General features: G+C 45.7%; 1 protein-coding gene across 2 annotated transcripts; it reads right to left on the minus strand.

Annotated features, from left to right (window-relative positions):
- Positions 1-2,692: 2,692 nt before the first annotated feature.
- LOC144101138 (uncharacterized) lies at positions 2,693-14,312 on the minus strand. Of its 2 annotated transcripts, none has more exons than XM_077634173.1 (4): positions 13,877-13,964; positions 12,660-12,787; positions 4,151-4,403; positions 2,693-3,121 (listed from the first exon to the last, which is right to left on the minus strand). In XM_077634173.1, the coding sequence occupies exons 1-4, from the start codon at positions 13,947-13,949 to the stop codon at positions 2,910-2,912; spliced, it is 666 nt and encodes a 221-aa protein (XP_077490299.1). In that variant the 5' UTR covers positions 13,950-13,964; the 3' UTR covers positions 2,693-2,909. The 2 variants fall into 2 exon arrangements, with proteins under 2 accessions (XP_077490299.1, XP_077490300.1); XM_077634174.1 differs by lacking the exon at positions 13,877-13,964 and adding an exon at positions 14,113-14,312 and having other exon boundaries at positions 2,695-3,121.
- Positions 14,313-17,865: the final 3,553 nt, after the last annotated feature.

Raw genomic sequence — 17,865 nt, forward strand, 5'->3', positions numbered from 1 at the left:
TCTTCCCACACCAGCTCCCGCGTGTAACACGAGCAGCTCTCAGCACGACTGAATTAAAGGCCTGAGATTCCATTCGTTTCTTGTTGGTTCTTGCCCTTTTCCTCTTTAGATAAAAGCTTTCCGCGCGCGTCGTATGAACGAAAACCATTTGCTCCGGTCTTTGACATGCCTTTCGTGATTCTTCTTCAAGTTCGGAATTGACCTCTCTGTCTTCGGATAAGAAAGTCCTCTCCATACAGCTGAGACAGGAACTCTAAGCTGCACCCCCCCCCCTCCCCCCGCCCCTTTGAGTTTCCCAGGTCATCCCTTTTTGTGTAATCCTCTGCCACTTGCCTTTCGCTAGAAGTGCCGAGTTCCAAATCGCACTGCTCAGCCATAACTGAGCTCCTGTCTGCTCCAAAAGCCTCGTTTTTGCTGGTGTCTTTCTACTCGACAGCCTCGCCTTCTGCGAGCACCAGCACCTACAAGGTACCTCTCCTGAGGCTGATGCCACACTGCCACCTCGTCTTGCTCTTGCAGCGGTTAATGCTTGCTACAGGGCTTTCCTCTCTGTCAAGTTCGAAGCCCCTTCCGTTGCGAAAATCTCTAATTTTGCGGAAGCGCTGGTTCGTCGCCTGTTTCAACTCCACTGAAACGACCCCGCTCTTAAGAATCCCGGCAGTGGACTCCGTTGCCCCTTCTACCCCATTCGGCGGAGAATCCTCGCACTCGTGTAATTTAGACGCTATCTCTGGAGGCTCCCTCTCCGCATTGCTGGTAGCCATCTCGAACAGAGTCTAGGATTTTACGGCTTTCCTTAGAACGCCGTAGCGGTTCTCCACGTTTGCTGTCATCAGAGTCCCTCGTGACGTCACGATTTACCATCTCGCCTATGGTTACAGACTTTGCCGGCGCTATCTCCAGAGCAGTAGCCTCATCATCACCGTCATCCTGACTACACCCACATCAGGGGTAAAGGCCTCTCCCATAGCTCTCCAATTAACCCTGTCCTGTACCAGCTGCGCCCACCCTATGCCTGCAAACTTCTTAATCTCATCCGCCCACCTAACCTTCTGCCGCTCCCTGCTACGCTTGCCTTCTCTTGGAATCCACTCCGTTACCCTTGAGAATCAGCGGTTATCTTGCCTTCGCATTACATACCTTGCCCAGGCCCATTTCTTCCTCTTGATTTCACTAGGATGTCATTAACATGTTTTTGTTCCCTCACCCACTCTGCCCACTTCCGGTCTCTTGACGTTGCACCTAACATTTTTTTTTCCATAGTTCGCTGCGTTGTCCTTAATCTAAGCTGAAACCTATTCGTTAGCCTCCAGGTTTCTGCCCCGTAGTTTTCTCCTGAGGAATACTGGTAAATTAACATACTTTGTGGGAGAAACACTTTCCGAATGCGATCCACCTCGTTCTTATTCTCCTAGTTATTTCACTGAATGATCCGGATCGACGGTCAATGCCTGCCCTAAGCAGACGTATTTCCTTACCACTTCCAGCACCTCGCTACCAAATGTAAACTGCTGTTCCCTTCCGAAAATATCGAATATTACTTTCGTTTTCTGCACATTCATTTTTAGGTGCACTGTTTTGTTCGGCTTCCTAACTCATTGATCATGCTTTGCAGTTCATCTCTTTAGTAACTTAGCGAGGCAATGTACTCAACGCATAGCAAATTATTAAAGTATTCTCTATTAACTGTAGTTACCGAACTGTTAGCGACGCAGGCCTCTCAATACATCTTGTGAAACAAAAAGAAAACAAAATAGCATTGGCGTGAGCCTGCCTCCCTGCATGACACCCTTCCCTATTGAAATTTTGTTTCGACTTTATGCATGACAATCTCAGTTGTGCAGCCTTTAAAGATATCGTCCTGTTATCTACATAAGGGTCTCCTACAGTACGATTCTACAATGCCTGCATGACTGCTGCTGCTGATGTTTCGACTGAGTAAAATGACTGAGTCATCTTCTCGTAAACTATCAGGGCTGTACCAGATTTTTCAGGAAAGATTTTAAAAATTTTTCAAGAATAGGTTTTTTTGAGGTAAAAATATGGCTTTTTCAGCTTAGTACTTCCGGTTTTCGCGGACACCAGAAAACCGTTGAATCGTCTTAAGTAGTAGAATGGTTAACTAGTTGTTAATAGTTACCTTTTAACTAGTAGAGTTAGGCGCCTTGTTTCAATTAGAGATTTGTAGCTGATCGTTATTTATAGCGTGTATCAGTTTTCAGAATTTCGGAAACGCGATCATCCTCAACGCTGCGGCTAGACAAATTGTGCTTTTTCGACTAGTTACGTGCACTAAGAGGCTTGCTATGCCTGCAATCTTTTGAGAGCGCATGTGTTTCCGCACGATGCATTCAAAATTTGTTGAGCCACAGCAGGGAGGGTAATCACGTATTCGAGATTCAAAAAATTGATATAGTCATTACTAACTACCCATCACAAATCTCCATTTGCAAGCAATGGCCTATATGCGCTAGTTAAGTACTAAGCTGGTTAACTAATTTGCGTCAACTAACTTTTAAATTCGATTTTAACTCGATTTAACTAACTTTTTTTAAGTCGATTGACCGGTTCTCTGGTATTCACTGGAACACCCGGTGTATTTGTTGAACAGCTTATTGAACCAATATACCGTTAAGTACACGGAATAGGAGAATTGTATTACGAGGTGGAGAATGTATATTTCAGGTGTAAAAAAATGTTTTTTTCTTGTTTATTTGAACACACATTGATGCACTCTCCTGATACTGACATCTGCGCGGGCACAAGCTGGACCGTATTCACGCATTTCGCTGAGAATATGCCCAGATTTCCCAGCTTCAATGTTATAGTCAGAACAGATATGAACAAGTTAAATTAAAACTGTCAGACGTTTCCATCAAATCCACTACTGGGACAGCAGTAGTTCCGCTTCAAATGCCTATGGACGGCTTCTCTGCTATCCGGGACGCCAGCGCCCTCGCGTAGTCAGTCTGCAGGATCCTCCACAGGATGCGCTCGCAGTTGTCGATCGTCTTTTGCACGAACACCTTGTCCACATCTTGATTGACGAGCACTTGGGAAGGGGGGCGCATGGTCATCTTGAGGCTGTTCATCGTGAACGACTCCAACTTACTCTTCCCGCCTGCGTTAGGAAAAATTAACGGTGGTTTAGCTTTGGTTAAACTGAGGGAGAAGCGGTAGCTTCACGATGGTTTGGCCTGTCAGTCTTGTTATGACCCGATTTTGGGTGACCTTGTCCTTGACTTGACCTTGACTACACTTTGACCTTTGCAATGGCTTGACCTTTGGTCTGACCGCTCACCATTCACTGGTTCTCCAAACCACTGAAGGCTTGACCTTGGCTGAGCCTTGAAGGCCATGGGAAGTACACGGATATCTCAGCCGGTTATCTCTAGTATAGTAAAGCTACCACTTCAAAAAATCAAGCTGTGGGACTTTTTTCCGCGTCCGGGATCAATAAGTGGTAGTAATTGCTTAAACATCCGGTACAGTCAAGAGCGCGCATCATATAACCAATAATTCTGGACGAAAGCATTTTTGAACGGGAAATTGTCTATGAACGCAATTTTTTTTTCATATATTGCAAGACTTCACTATGACAGACCATATATCCACAGATTTACTGTCGGTAGTCTTGCGTTTTTTTTTTGTTGCTATTAATGTTTTTCCTATTGTCAAAAGCGTTCTCCATTTGCTCTTCTGTGGCAGTCTTAACTGCTCGATACAGGCGATGGAAAGACTACAAAAGAGAGATTCTGCTGCATATTAGAAGAATGAACTATTACCTACAATATTTCCTTATCAGTACATTGCAGTTTTCGGATATTCAAAATTTTTGTCCAAGAACGTTGGCCATGGATTACTCTCCCGTAAGTAAGCATTTACGAGAAAGCATTTAGGAACTTCAATTTCGACTTGACACCTGATGTCTTGCATAGTTCCATGAGGCCACATTGGCAATCCCCTGGTGACTTTATTTCATATAGCTGATTTTATGGAAACAGGAAGAAGTCAGAAGGTTTTAATGCATATTTGTGCCAATTGAAGACACTGCTACAACTTCGTGCTGCACATTACCGCTTTCCTGATGGCGATATAAATTAAATGGTGTACACAGGAAACAACTTGAGTAGATTCGTGATCGACTCACCCCGAGGGAAGCTCATCTCTACGCTGGCGGAGCCAGCGCTGACAAACAGATCAGCCGTGGTTATCTTGTCACCACTGGGCCGTGAGGCCTTGACGAAACCATAGCGAATCGTGAGCCCGGCGAAGCTTAGTCGACAGACCATCCGTTGTCCGTAAGGACTGTGGCAGTCTCCCTGGCGCTGAACACGTCGTTGAAAGCGGTTCGCAGTCCCGTTGGAGAACTCGAACTGGACGTATTCCAGAAAGTCGTCAACCTGAAGCGGAAGAAGGAAGTAAAGAAGTTGAAGTAAAGGAGGCATGAAGGAATTGGTTGAAATCAGTCCTGACGATGCGTACAAAACAGCGGGTAAAGAGCCGAATAGGACAAAGCCCTTACACCAGGTGGTAGATGGCTCCCCAACCCAGATAAAAATAATCGGCGATAATAAAATGCGCTAAAGTGGGTGCACGGAGTCCTATCAACCACGCACGCCTACTAAGGGCATACTAAAACACGTTTTCTATGTGCTAAAAAAATGATTCCAAGCTGTGGTAAAGTTGGGCCGATGTCTGTTGACCTGCTGCTCAAGAAGTTGTCTTTCAGAAGTATGTGCATATCCTCAAGAATATGTTAGGTACGGTTACATTCAGCACTGCGCCCTCGGACTGGATGTAGCACTGGTTGAGTTGGAGTGGTAAGGGGTAGGCCGGAAGCAAGCATTAAATTCCAGAGGGAAAAGTTGTTAATAGTAATGCCAAGAGACAGTGGCCTTTCATTTTTTTTGTTTCGAGGCCAAATCAGGTCAACCTAGAACGAAGCAATATTAAAGCAAGGGCAGGGAGACGATGTTTTTGTAGCCAGCGGTAGCTTACAATTATAAAATGGTCTATAGACTGTCTATGGACTTCATACAGGCTTTATTGTCCCTCTATAGACATTGATGTTTGTCTATTCATGCCTATAGACTGTCTATAGAAAAAAGTCTACTAAAAGTGTATGTCCATAAATCTATAGATTCTCGATGGACTGTCTACAGGATTTGTATTGCCTATATAATGTTCTCTGGGGTTTTTCTGTAGATTGTCTATAGATGTTATAGGAGGAAGTCTATAGACAGTCTATAGAGTGTCTAAATAAATTTTTGTAAGGGTAGGCATCGGTGTCGTAAAACGGAGGCAGGGTGGAAAAATTGCACGCACCGTCCAAGAAATGGATATAATATAGCTTAGATCATAGCAAGGGAAAAGCTTGGAATCGCAAAGAATCAAAACGGGACTTAACGTTTCTAGGAAAGCAAGAAATAAATTAGCTCAGACAAAGCAGGGAGCAATGAGAAGAATAATTCAGGATACGTTCCTATTGAACACGTCGCTCTATTCGACTCAGTGGCGACTCAGAATGAAAGATGTCTTTCGTGTACAGTGCAACACGGACATTGACACCAAGTATTTCGACAGTTAAATTTGCTAGGCAAGGTGGGCCTCTAGCTTCCACGCTGATTCAAAAGGAATGTCCGTAAAATATATTTATTCGTTGTAGAGCTATACTGCCCTCATTGCTTCGCTCAGGACAAGGGCTAAGAGTTTAGGTCTGCGTGTTTCAACCCACGTGCCGAAGCATATGTGTCATCGTGACTGAGTGTTTACATGAGTCGATTGCCATTGGAACAAGTCGGTACTCAATATATTAACCGCATCGCCTAGCACAAAAACGAGCTCAAAAAATTCAAAGAAATAACTTTGAAACTGTCCGCGTTTTCGTGTAGTAGTTCACAAATACATCAATCTTGTTTCGTTATCACTTTGAACTCCGACCTTTGTAGGCCTGTTTTATATAGCTTGTGCAGACACACGCTCTCTCTCTCCAGCTATTCCGATGCTCTAAATTATTTTGATCAATCAGAGCACAAAACACATCGGACTAGAAAGAGGAAGGAGACATAAGAGGAACCGTTGAACTTGCAATTTTTATTTAGTAACATGAATGGAGGACAGCAGAGAGCAATTGAAATATGCTGACTCGTGAAATCATAGAAGCATCCATGATACTATCGTTGAAAGAGCAGTGCATAAGTAAACCTAGAGTTTCACCGTCAGAAAAATAAAAATTGGCGGTGGTTTAGCTCTGGTTAAACCGGGAGTGACGCGATAGCTACAGCTGGCTGAGTGGAACTTGGTCACGTGACCAACCACGTGATCAGCCCCGGCTCCGCGCCGCCGGCAGCTGCTCCGCACCACGTGACCAACCACGTGACAGTGTGGCGGCGCCGCCACGCTGAAGGCTCGAAATGCTACCGTAATGTAGCTATCGCTACAAAACCTTAACTCTGACTTAACCTGCTGGCCCTCTAGTAGGGTAAGGTAACCCGACCGCTTTGTCACGGGATTCCAGATTTTAGTCATGCAGCACTGGCTCTCTTAATACCATGTAAATGTTTCCTGGTTCTTGAGATGCTCGTTTTGTTGTTCTAAATGTCCTTCACTATTTGCTCGCGTCATTACACTTAGTTTTTAGCATAGTTTTCTCGCTGATGTTTTTTTGCGTACTTTTGTTTGTCTTTGATGTTTCTATATCTTTTAGTTTTCAACATCATGTCTTCTTCGCGTTGCTTTTTTTTTACCGTTTTAGGGCCTCCATCACAGCCTTTCGTTTTTTTTTCGCCCTGTTGTGCCGTCAAAAACTGTATTGCAGATTCTTTCAGACTTGTGGTCTTTTCGTCTCTAGGCTAGTCGTGCTTGTTACAATGTTTTTTGTTCCGGCACCTCTTGAAGCAATATTTTCATATGAAATGGATCTTGCCTAGTGTGATGACCCCCATAATGCGCAGGTCCACACGGGACGGAGAGGCAAAGAGACACCGTATGGCTCAGTTTAAACAAACAGGTATATTCAATAATTACACATGATTAAGGTTATACATCAGAGGCTGGGGCGTCTGAGCTTACGTGCCGACGACTTCATGGGGGCGATGGAGTGGCTCCGGAGTTGGGCTCGAGCGGTTGCTGGCAGAAGCTGCACGCCGTCGGGCTTCGGCGCTGAAGGCCCTCTTGGCGAACGATGTCGTCCTGAGCGTGTATGCAGTAGAATTTCAGTAGTCGTCCGTTTCTTCGAGGATGGTTCACAAACCCTTCCTCTAGTGTCGTTCGGCTTGGAAGATGAACAGGAGGCGAGCTTGTAGATGATGACAGCAGAGCATAATTTTACAACAGAACAAACTTTGCACTACTTTACTCATCGACCGGGCAGGTTAGTGCCTAAGTAGCATCACATTACATGCTAAGCATGGAGCCCCAGCTCAGACTGGACTGCATCCGTTTACATGTGCTTTTAAGCACTTGATTAACAAAGGACTAAGGGCGGTCATTTCCAGTGGCCCGCCCAAAGCATCAATTCTCCAATCCAAAATAACATGCGAGATGGGGACCACCCCTTTGGGTTGGGCTTAGCCTCGAACCCAGAGTCTGTTAACAATACAAACTAAATAAACAACAAAAACGCCACCACTCTCTCTCAAGTGAGAGTATACACAGGCTCTCTCTTCGGAGCTAATTCACTAGCGCCTGTCTTTCCACATTCTTGGCGAGTACTGCCTGTCCGCCATGACAGGTGTCCGTCGCGGCCCTTCTGGGAAGCTGTGGGTGCCTTCCCGGCGATAGCCCACGACAAAGGGGGGGGAGGGAAAGAATGTCGTCTTCGCGGTTTCGCATAGCGTCGGCTGTGGTACGGCGCGCTCTGGCCCGCTGACAGCTCCCTTGTCCTGGAATGTAACCGGAAATTGGGGAGGATAAAGCCTGTTTCCCCGGGGCGGCGGCGGGACCGGTTTTTCTGGTCGTCACTCAAAGAGCATGGCTGGGTAATTGATGATGCCGCTGTCACGGGTCTCCGTCTACGCCGCGCCGTCGAACGTGGATCCTCGTAGCACACACGGAATGTCACACTCGCTCACCCTCCAGAAGAATGTTCTCCGAACATTTGAGTCCACGCAGCTCCCCTTGTCTTTCTGAATCGCCTCGCACAGTGCGTCCGACAAAACACTTTTCGCTGCACTCAACACCACTGCACAACACCATATGCCTCCGCTGTCAATACTGGCGTCTCCAGGGGCAGCACTGATCTTCTTTTACAGATAAACATGAAACTCAGCACCCAAGCCTCTCCTTTCTAGTCCAAACTGGACGAAATAAATTTACCACAGTTACAAAGGAGCTCCCACTTGTAGCACGATCACGGCACAGACAAAAATATAGATAACGAAAGGAAGTAGGGCAGGTTCTGCATGCGCTTCGCATGCTCTCCTGTGCAGGTGTTACTTAATGACAGAAAGGTTTAACTACCAACTCCGATAACTTAACACATAAGCACATAGCAATGTTATGAGCTGCGGCATTACACAATTCTAACCAGTTCACAACTCCGCTATGTTTACGCCATTAGTCCGACTTAGCTTTCCGATTTCGCAGCGGATATCGGCCTTCATGAGTCATACTAAGTAAGTCTGTGCCCCTTTGTCTGCTTTGGGACTCGCGAGGGCTCGTGGCAGGGGCCTCTCCTGGCGTTATCTGCGCGGCAACCTCGCGCGCTTCTTCTTCTAGCAATGCATGAAGTAAATCCGGTGGCATTCCGGCCGTCACCTCGGGCGCCTGCCGAACAAATGCAGGAGAGGGCGTTTCTTGAGAACTATCTGCGCGCTCCGCTTCACTTCTGTCCCCATCAAAATCCGCGCTTTCCCTTTCCTCATTTCGTGAATACTGAACCGGTGCCGACTTGAGGCGATTTGCGTGTATCCTTATCAAACGCCGGTTCACGTCTCGGACTCTGAAGTTTACCGGAGAAAGCTTCTCGACAACCTCGCACGGTCCTCTCCACTTCGTCTGGAACTTACGAGCTAGCCCAATCTGCCTTTGGCAGTTTTCAATGTACACGCTGTCCCCCACATCAAACGGCGCGTCTCTAGCACTGCGATCGTGCACCTCCTTCCTGCGCTTCGCCGCTTTCTTTAAAGACTCCTTTGCGATGTCCCTCGCCACTTGCAAGCGCGATTCTAGCTCAACCTTATAGTCGTCCAGTGAAGCGTATGGGACACGACGGGGGCCCTCTGGCACTTCACTAGGCTGGTCCGGGTCTCGGCCGTAGAGAAGAGAGAATGGCGATTCGCCCGTGCTCTCGTGTGCTGCGGAATTGTAGGCAAACATTGCATACGGGAGCCACAAGTCCCAGTCCCGCTGGTCGCGCGAAACAAAATGCGACAGGAACCCGGCCACGGTTTGGTTCAGTCGCTCCACCGCGCCGTTGCAAGCCGGATGGTACGGTGTTGTCTGCTTCTTAGCGATCTTAAGCAGCTCGCAAACTCTCCTCATTAGCTGCGACATGAAGTTCGTTCCCCGATCTGTCAAGAGTTGCCTCGGGGGTCCATGTCGGAGCACGATCTGTTCGACAAATGCTCTTGCAACCGTGTCTGCCTTCTGATCTGGGAGTGCTACCGCTTCCGCGTATTTTGAAAGGTGGTCGACAAATACTAAAATGTACTTGTTTCCGGAAGTGGTCGTGGGCAATGGGCCCATTATGTCCATACCTGTCCGCTCGAAGGGAGCCGAAACCTCAGGGAACGGCTGAATTGGAGCTGGTCTTCGTCCCTTGGGTGTTTTTCTTTCGAGACAGGAATGACACTTCGCACAGTAGTCTCTAACATCCTGTCGCATGCCACTCCAAAAGTACAAACGCTCCACACGCCTGCGTGTCTTCGCTACGCCAAAATGACCGGCGCATGGCGCATCGTGAAACGCGCGAAGAACCCTTTCTGTCCACGACCGAGGTATGACGACTCTCTCCCAAGCGGTTTTCTCTGGTCTCCCTTTCCTGGTTGGCCTCGTGCGCCGACACAGGGTGCCGTCTTTGTCAATGAAATAACCTAGCTGTTCGGGATGAGACGGTGCGCCCTCTAAGCTTTCGATTATTCGCTTCAGGTCAGGATCTTTGCACTGCTCTGTGCGTAATTCGGCGGGGTCGACTACGGGGACAAACTCTTCTATAGCTGCCACGGCAGCTGTGCGGCTGAGTGCATCAGCATTCAGATGTGTCTTTCCTGACTTGTGCTCAACTTCAAAGCAGTATTCCTGCAGGTGTAGACTCCATCTAGCGAGTCGCGAGCTAGGGTCCCTGACACTCATCACCCATTTCAGAGGATGGCAGTCTGTGACTAGCTTGAATTTGCGGCCGTAAAGGTAGCATCTGAAGTGCTTTACTGCCCAGACAACGGCGAGGCACTCCCTTTCCGTAGCTCCGTACTTTTGCTCTGTGGGGCTCAACTGTCGGCTAGCAAAAGCAACGGGATGTTCTTTGCCCTCGATAACCTGAGATAGCACGGCACCAACTGCGAACTTTGACGCATCTGTGGCCATAACGAAGGGCAAACTAAAATCCGGGTGGCGTAACAGCGGTGCACTCATTAGCTTCCTTTTCAGGGCCCCAAAAGCATTCTCCGCGTTTTCGTCCCAACGAAAGGCGACATTTTTGGCTGTTAAGGCGGTGAGCGGCTTAGCGAGCTTGGCGAACTCCTCTATGTGCCTTCGGTAGTAACCGATCAGGCCGAGAAACTGCCGGACCTGGCGGACGCTAGTCGGGGATGGAAAATCCGAGACACACCTTAGTTTCTCAGGGTCCGGTCGCACGCCGTCAGCTGAAACAACGTGCCCGAGGTATTTCACCTCGTTTTTGAGGAATTGGCACTTAGAGGGCTTCAGTTTGAGACCCGCTGCTCTTAGTCGCACCAAAACCTGCTCAATATCGCGCAAATGGTTATCAAAACTGCCACTGTATATGATAATGTCATCCATATACACGAAGCACAGCCTCCCCAGAAGTCATGAATGTCACAGCATTCAGAGGACATTTGCTTTTGAGACCCCACTTCTGACACCAGTGTGATGACCCCCATAATGCGCAGGTCCACACGGGACGGAGAGGCAAAGAGACACCGTATGGCTCAGTTTAAACAAACAGGTATATTCAATAATTACACATGATTAAGGTTATACATCAGAGGCTAAGGCGTCCGAGCTTACGTGCCGACGACTTCATGGGGGCGATGGAGTGGCTCCGGAGTTGGGCTCGAGCGGTTGCTGGCAGAAGCTGCACGCCGTCGGGCTTCGGCGCTGAAGGCCCTCTTGGCGAACGATGTCGTCCTGAGCGTGTATGCAGTAGAATTTCAGTAGTCGTCCGTTTCTTCGAGGATGGTTCACAAACCCTTCCTCTAGTGTCGTTCGGCTTGGAAGATGAACAGGAGGCGAGCTTGTAGATGATGACAGCAGAGCATAATTTTACAACAGAACAAACTTTGCACTACTTTACTCATCGACCGGGCAGGTTAGTGCCTAAGTAGCATCACATTACATGCTAAGCATGGAGCCCCAGCTCAGACTGGACTGCATCCGTTTACATGTGCTTTTAAGCACTTGATTAACAAAGGACTAAGGGCGGTCATTTCCAGTGGCCCGCCCAAAGCATCAATTCTCCAATCCAAAATAACATGCGAGATGGGGACCACCCCTTTGGGTTGGGCTTAGCCTCGAACCCAGAGTCTGTTAACAATACAAACTAAATAAACAACAAAAACGCCACCACTCTCTCTCAAGTGAGAGTATACACAGGCTCTCTCTTCGGAGCTAATTCACTAGCGCCTGTCTTTCCACATTCTTGGCGAGTACTGCCTGTCCGCCATGACAGGTGTCCGTCGCGGCCCTTCTGGGAAGCTGTGGGTGCCTTCCCGGCGATAGCCCACGACAAAGGGGGGGGAGGGAAAGAATGTCGTCTTCGCGGTTTCGCATAGCGTCGGCTGTGGTACGGCGCGCTCTGGCCCGCTGACAGCTCCCTTGTCCTGGAATGTAACCGGAAATTGGGGAGGATAAAGCCTGTTTCCCCGGGGCGGCGGCGGGACCGGTTTTTCTGGTCGTCACTCACAGAGCATGGCTGGGTAATTGATGATGCCGCTGTCACGGGTCTCCGTCTACGCCGCGCCGTCGAACGTGGATCCTCGTAGCACACACGGAATGTCACACTAGCCTTCTTGGTCATGCGCACCCTGATAGAAAATATGGTTTTTGAGAGAAAAAAAGTTTAAATGTCAGTGCGTCCGTTTGTGTCCGAGCATTTTGTCTAGACGGGAGTGTGCTTAGCACATGTTCATGGAAACGAGCTAACATAACTGAAAGTCATGCATAAATGCTTGTTCCTTTTTGTCTGTGGCAGCTTTCTTTACGTTACTCCAAGGCCATACTACGTCACTAAAGACTGCTGCTCATAAGACCAGGCAACCACTTCGAGGAGAGATTATACATATAGATTATCGCTTTCCACGTGACTGACGTTTAATGAATGAGACATACCATTTCAAGTTTAGGAGCCTGTCAAGGAGAATGCGAGTTCAAGAATGCCAACAGAAATGGGCGATCTGTGTGTGCGTTTGGGCAGCTTGCTGTACACACTGTGATATTTATAAATAGCTACTCAATCACTAATACAGTTCATCACTCACCAAGACGTCGACGTCGAGTCCAAAGTCTGGAATCGGGACTGAGTCGTGAGGGTAATTCAGCAGCTGGTCATCCAAGAAGTAATTCGCCTCAGACTGTCCGGGCGATGCTGCCTCTGCTCCTGAAGATGCTACGTAGAGTTGCGAATTAAGAGTTAGCGAAACTTGAGCACTAACCATATTTAACCCCGATCTTAATGCGGATTCATAATTATTCGCAAAAGCTTTCCTTTTTCTACGCCGGAGCATAAATTTAATGCTTGAGATCCATGCCGGAATGTAATGAGGATGCATGCTTCTGAACTATGCTTGTTTTTCATTTACAGTACAAAAGCAGCAGTTACAACAGAGGAATAATCTTATTAAAGTAGCCTACACACTGCAGAGAAACAGGTGGAAACAAAGAGCATGAGATAGAAAATCTTCCTGTTAGTCAGCGCTTCCCTGATTAAAAAGGTCTTTAGACCTTCTATAGATTTGTTATAAATTATAATGCTTGCCTACGGATATTGCCTTTTGTCTATTCACAGTCTACAGACTGTCTGTAGGAAAAAGTTGCTAAAAGTGCATGGTGATAAATGTATAGATGTCTTTAAGGTTTGTATTGTCTATGGACTATTCTACAGGATTAGTCTGCATAAAATTTGTATACTTTATTAAAAAACTCAATGGATAATGTATAGACTGCCTAAAAGATCTTTGTACACGTTGTACTATGTACTATCTGTTTCGTCCTAATTGCCATAATCACATCCTTAATTAAAATATTTATGGAGCAATAGCCAACGAACTCGAAAAGAAAATAATTATTGGGAGAAGTATAAATGAAGCCAAAATTTTAAAAACACGATTAAAAAGGGAGCACAACATTACAAGATGTCACTTACTTAGACATCGAACAGCTTTAGGAAATGCCGACTGATACGTTCATTTTCTGTGCTGTTGGATCACAAGCTATGCACATTCTTTTGTTTCTTATGACTCAAGATCTGTTCTTCAGGCCATAAATTTTCAGCATTCTGTCACGTCATGACAAAGACTAGTGCACCGGCTAAGCGAAGCACGTCGCCTGTGGCGCGGACTGCACGTCGAAAAGTTATGTGCTCTTGTGAAAGAGGGCGCTACGAGATTTAGTTTTAGTCTGACATCTTTAAATTTCATAGTTTAGTAACAAAATTCCAACACAGGAGGCACAAATTATAAAGCACCCTTCGTAATACCAGCACACTTCTGTAGCTTGCCTTCTGATGGCAACTGCGAAGAGGTAGACGAAATAACGCGCTTGCTCTCCATAAGTGCACATCATGATGGACGCAGTGCTATATATGATGCATTAGTTGTCACACACAGGACGTAGGCATAGGCACTGCGGGATCCCTGGAATCTCTAATACTGAATTCTGTCCTAAATGCTCACTGCAACGCTTCTGGGTGTTAGATAAAAAAAAATAACTCACCTGCAAGGACAAGATACAGCCCGAGAAAAGCACTACCCATGATTTCTGCTGAACCAAACAAAAGACAGGTGGAAGTGCCGAGCTCAGAGAAATAAAGACTGCACTTGATTTCACTAGAGCCTCCGAGCTGTCTGAGAGAACAAAGCGTTAGTCTCCCTCTCTTATTTCAGGCTTGCACGAGCTGCAGACGAAGTGGAGCATAGACGCCCATTGCAATGCCTGGATAAGATATCGGGTCGTAAATACGCGTGCTCCCGACGTCTGCTTTTCCGGACACGTGTCAGGTGGGGTTTCCGAGCAACCTAGGGTCACGTCGTATCTCTTTGAAAGCGTTTGTATGGTGCGTTCGGAGAAAAATGGCGATGAGGTGCGGAGTTGGGGGATGCTTACCAGCAACACGTGACGGCAGCCCGGTGGCCTTTCCACTCGTGCGTAAGCAGAAATGTGATCGCGGTAACTGCAGAACACTGCAGTCTTAATCTAGAGCGCATGAAATATGCGTTAGCGCTGCAGCGCTGGAATTACAGTACAGTTGCCAGCAGACCTCTTCAACAAAGCAGCCTGCTCTCAATAGTTGTCACAGCAAAACGCCAAAAAAAAACATGTTAATCACAGACAAAAACGCTCACGTAAACCTCACGCCATCATGTTTTTATGAAGACCCACTGACATATGCATTCAAACAAAAAAATTCAAAAATACTTTTTATTTATTTATTTATTTATTTATTTGTTTGTTTAAATACCCTAAAGGCCCAAGTGGGTATTACATGGGGGGGGGGGGGGGAGTGCATGAAAACAACACAATAGAGATTATTGGCACACAGTAGTTAACAAATACAAAGAATAACTATATATACAAATTGCAAGTACACATCACTGCAGTCGCTGAAAGATACATAGGTTGAGCGTATAAGACTTAATGCTTCAACAATATCGAAAATATCACGGTGAATTTTGTAGGCCAAGGTGCGATGAAAGTTTTGTTTGGAAATGTGATAGCTCAGTTTCAGAAACTATGTCAGCCGGTAACGAGTTCCACTCTGCCATAGATAATAGTAAGGGTGATGTTTGATATTTCAGTGTTCGTGCGAAGATGGGTTGCACTTTGTGGGAATGGTCAGACCGGGATGAAACATGATGGGCAGGGGCGATGCGATCAGCTGTGAACGGGGAGCCATCGTAGTACAAGGAATGAAAAAACGATAAACGAGAGAACTTGCGTCGAGTGATAAGGTCGGGAATACTGATAGTTTGCTTCAATAATGGCACACTTTCATACGGTGAGTATGAAGAAAGGATGAACCTCACAGCTTTATTTTGCACAGACTCAAGGCGGTTAATTAATGAAACGCTACTTGGACTCCATATTAAAGATGCATATTCTAAAGCTGACCTTATGAGTGTAGTATACGCGCGAAGCTTTGTCTCGGGGTTGGCAAGATATAGACGACGTTTGATGAGTCCCAGTTTCTTAAATGCTTTGTTTGTGATGCGATTTATGTGGGTGTTCCAGCTTAAATCAGCACTGAGATAAACACCTAGGTACTTAAAACAATCCGTTCTTTCAACTGTATTCTCATTAATTGTGTAGACATTAGAAGGTATATCAAAGCATCTCAATGGGGCTAAGCGATTGCATGGGATTCACGCGTTCGTGTTTTCATGAAGAGTCCTTGACATATGCATTCAGACAAAAATACCAAAAAATATATTTGCGTGAAACCAACGTATTTAAACGGATTGTAAGCGATTGCGTGGGATTCAATGTTCGTGGCGAATTTGAAATATTGAAGCTTTTCGCGGCAATGTTGATTTCCTGCTCAGTCAGGCCTCGCTCTATGCTTCGTTCTTACTTTGTTACAGATGCAGGTTCATTTAGAAAAGTGCACCCGATCTAATTATGCATAACTCCGTGATTACTTTGTCTTCCGGTTGTTCGCAGTTCCTGTTGCCGCCGCTATCTCTTTTCTGATTTAGGACCGTTAGTGTGTGCAAGTAAACAAATATACGTAAATAACTGACCTCTAGTCAGGATCTCTGGTTCTTTTCAAGGTATTTTATGAAGTATATATGGTAGGTATGGCGCGGTAGGTATGAAACCCTTGCCACTGACCCTGGCCGTGAATATTCAGCATCCTTGAAGTATATTTTGAAAGTCTTCAAAGAAGTTTAGGAAGGGTGAGACTTGAGGCTTCGTAATAATGAAATATGTTGTAGCAGCGGTGTCAATACAGCTATTTTAATCAAAATATACACAAATAGGGCACAGAAGTAGCGGTTATAGAAAAGCTGAAGATTAGTGAAGTAAATCGTTCTGTACATTTCTTTGTTTGCTACAATATGTACCTTTTTCTCTGAAATGGCTTTTACTGTTATGTCTGAGAAAAGGTACACTTATGTTAAGCGCCTGAAACTAGAGTTATAAGTCTACATAAAAGTATACTTTCTAGATTTCTTCCTCTTTTTCACTTAATAAATCAACCCGTTATTAAAAAGTTATTAGCAGACTAAGGACATAAAAAACGGCTTCGTTAACGTGCTAGGCAAGTCAATTGAAATACTGTTCTAGCATGGCTCTGCGTTTCAAGAGCATGGTGTTTCGCATTGCGTCCTCAACAAATTCAGGGCCTTATTTCCCCAAATTATAATATCCATCAAATCTGCCTTGAATAATTTAAAGCAGGATATGATCGTGACTTTAGCAGCGTTCGTTCTTAATGTCCTTTTTTTTTGCCATGTGCTCTGCTAGACAAGACGGATCTCAAAACGTGTGCTGACTTTTATGGAAAACTTTCTGCTTCAAAGGCTTGCCTAAGCAATGAAGGGAATTTTTTCGCTGCATATATTCTTTTCAGTTATCGAACTCACTTTCTCATCTCTTCGGCAAGTTTTGGGTAAAGCATCTCAGTTACGAACCTGCTAAAAATCGCGTTTTTTTTCTCGGTTTTAATGTGACCTAGTGCATTCTTGGGAAAAAGCGTTCAGCATTGCATGCATGCACACTCCGGGTACACTTACTGCTATCGTTAGGGAAGTTAGGGACCGTTAGGGATTATAGGTGTATCATGAATTAAGAAACTTATTGAACTATTCTTTATTAACAGATATTTGACTAATGACTCATAATCTGTTCAACCCTTCAAAGCTCCAAGCATAAAAAGATCAGAAGACCGTTATAATTTTTTTTGGCGTTTTGTGATTTCCATAGATTGTGCGAATGGAGAGAAAAATAATATTTTCTGAGAACCCGAAATTACTGACATCCTGACAGAGGAGACACTGCTTTTTAATCCGTTAACCGTCTGCAAGGCGTAAGCTGTGTGCATGTCTCACAGACCTAAAATGGGTAAGATTGCACTCAGAATGACTAGGAATTTAATTGCGTCACTTTCAAGTCGTTTACACTAGTTTTGTAGAAAAAAGGGGGCAGAGTTGCTCCAATCAGTTCTTAAAAGATTTAAATTGTAGTCTGTACACTTGCCTTAGTCTTTTCGATGTACACAACTCGTATTAGTACTGAAAGTTGCTTCAAGAAGTATTAGGGGCAGTTTGAAAGAAAAGGCTGAAAACGTCCACAATTTTTTATTTATTTTTCCCGCCCATATGGGTCTCGTCGAGCTGTACAACAGCGCTTGTAAAAACACAGAACACCAAGGAAGCCTACTAACGAAAAGTAAAAACACACTGAATGGATTGTTTGACTGCTCGGTAGTATTCCGCACACAAAGATGCGGTAAGTTGGTATATCCTA

This window comes from Amblyomma americanum, chromosome 8 (assembly GCF_052857255.1).
Source record: "Amblyomma americanum isolate KBUSLIRL-KWMA chromosome 8, ASM5285725v1, whole genome shotgun sequence".
Lineage (NCBI taxonomy): Eukaryota > Metazoa > Arthropoda > Arachnida > Ixodida > Ixodidae > Amblyomma > Amblyomma americanum.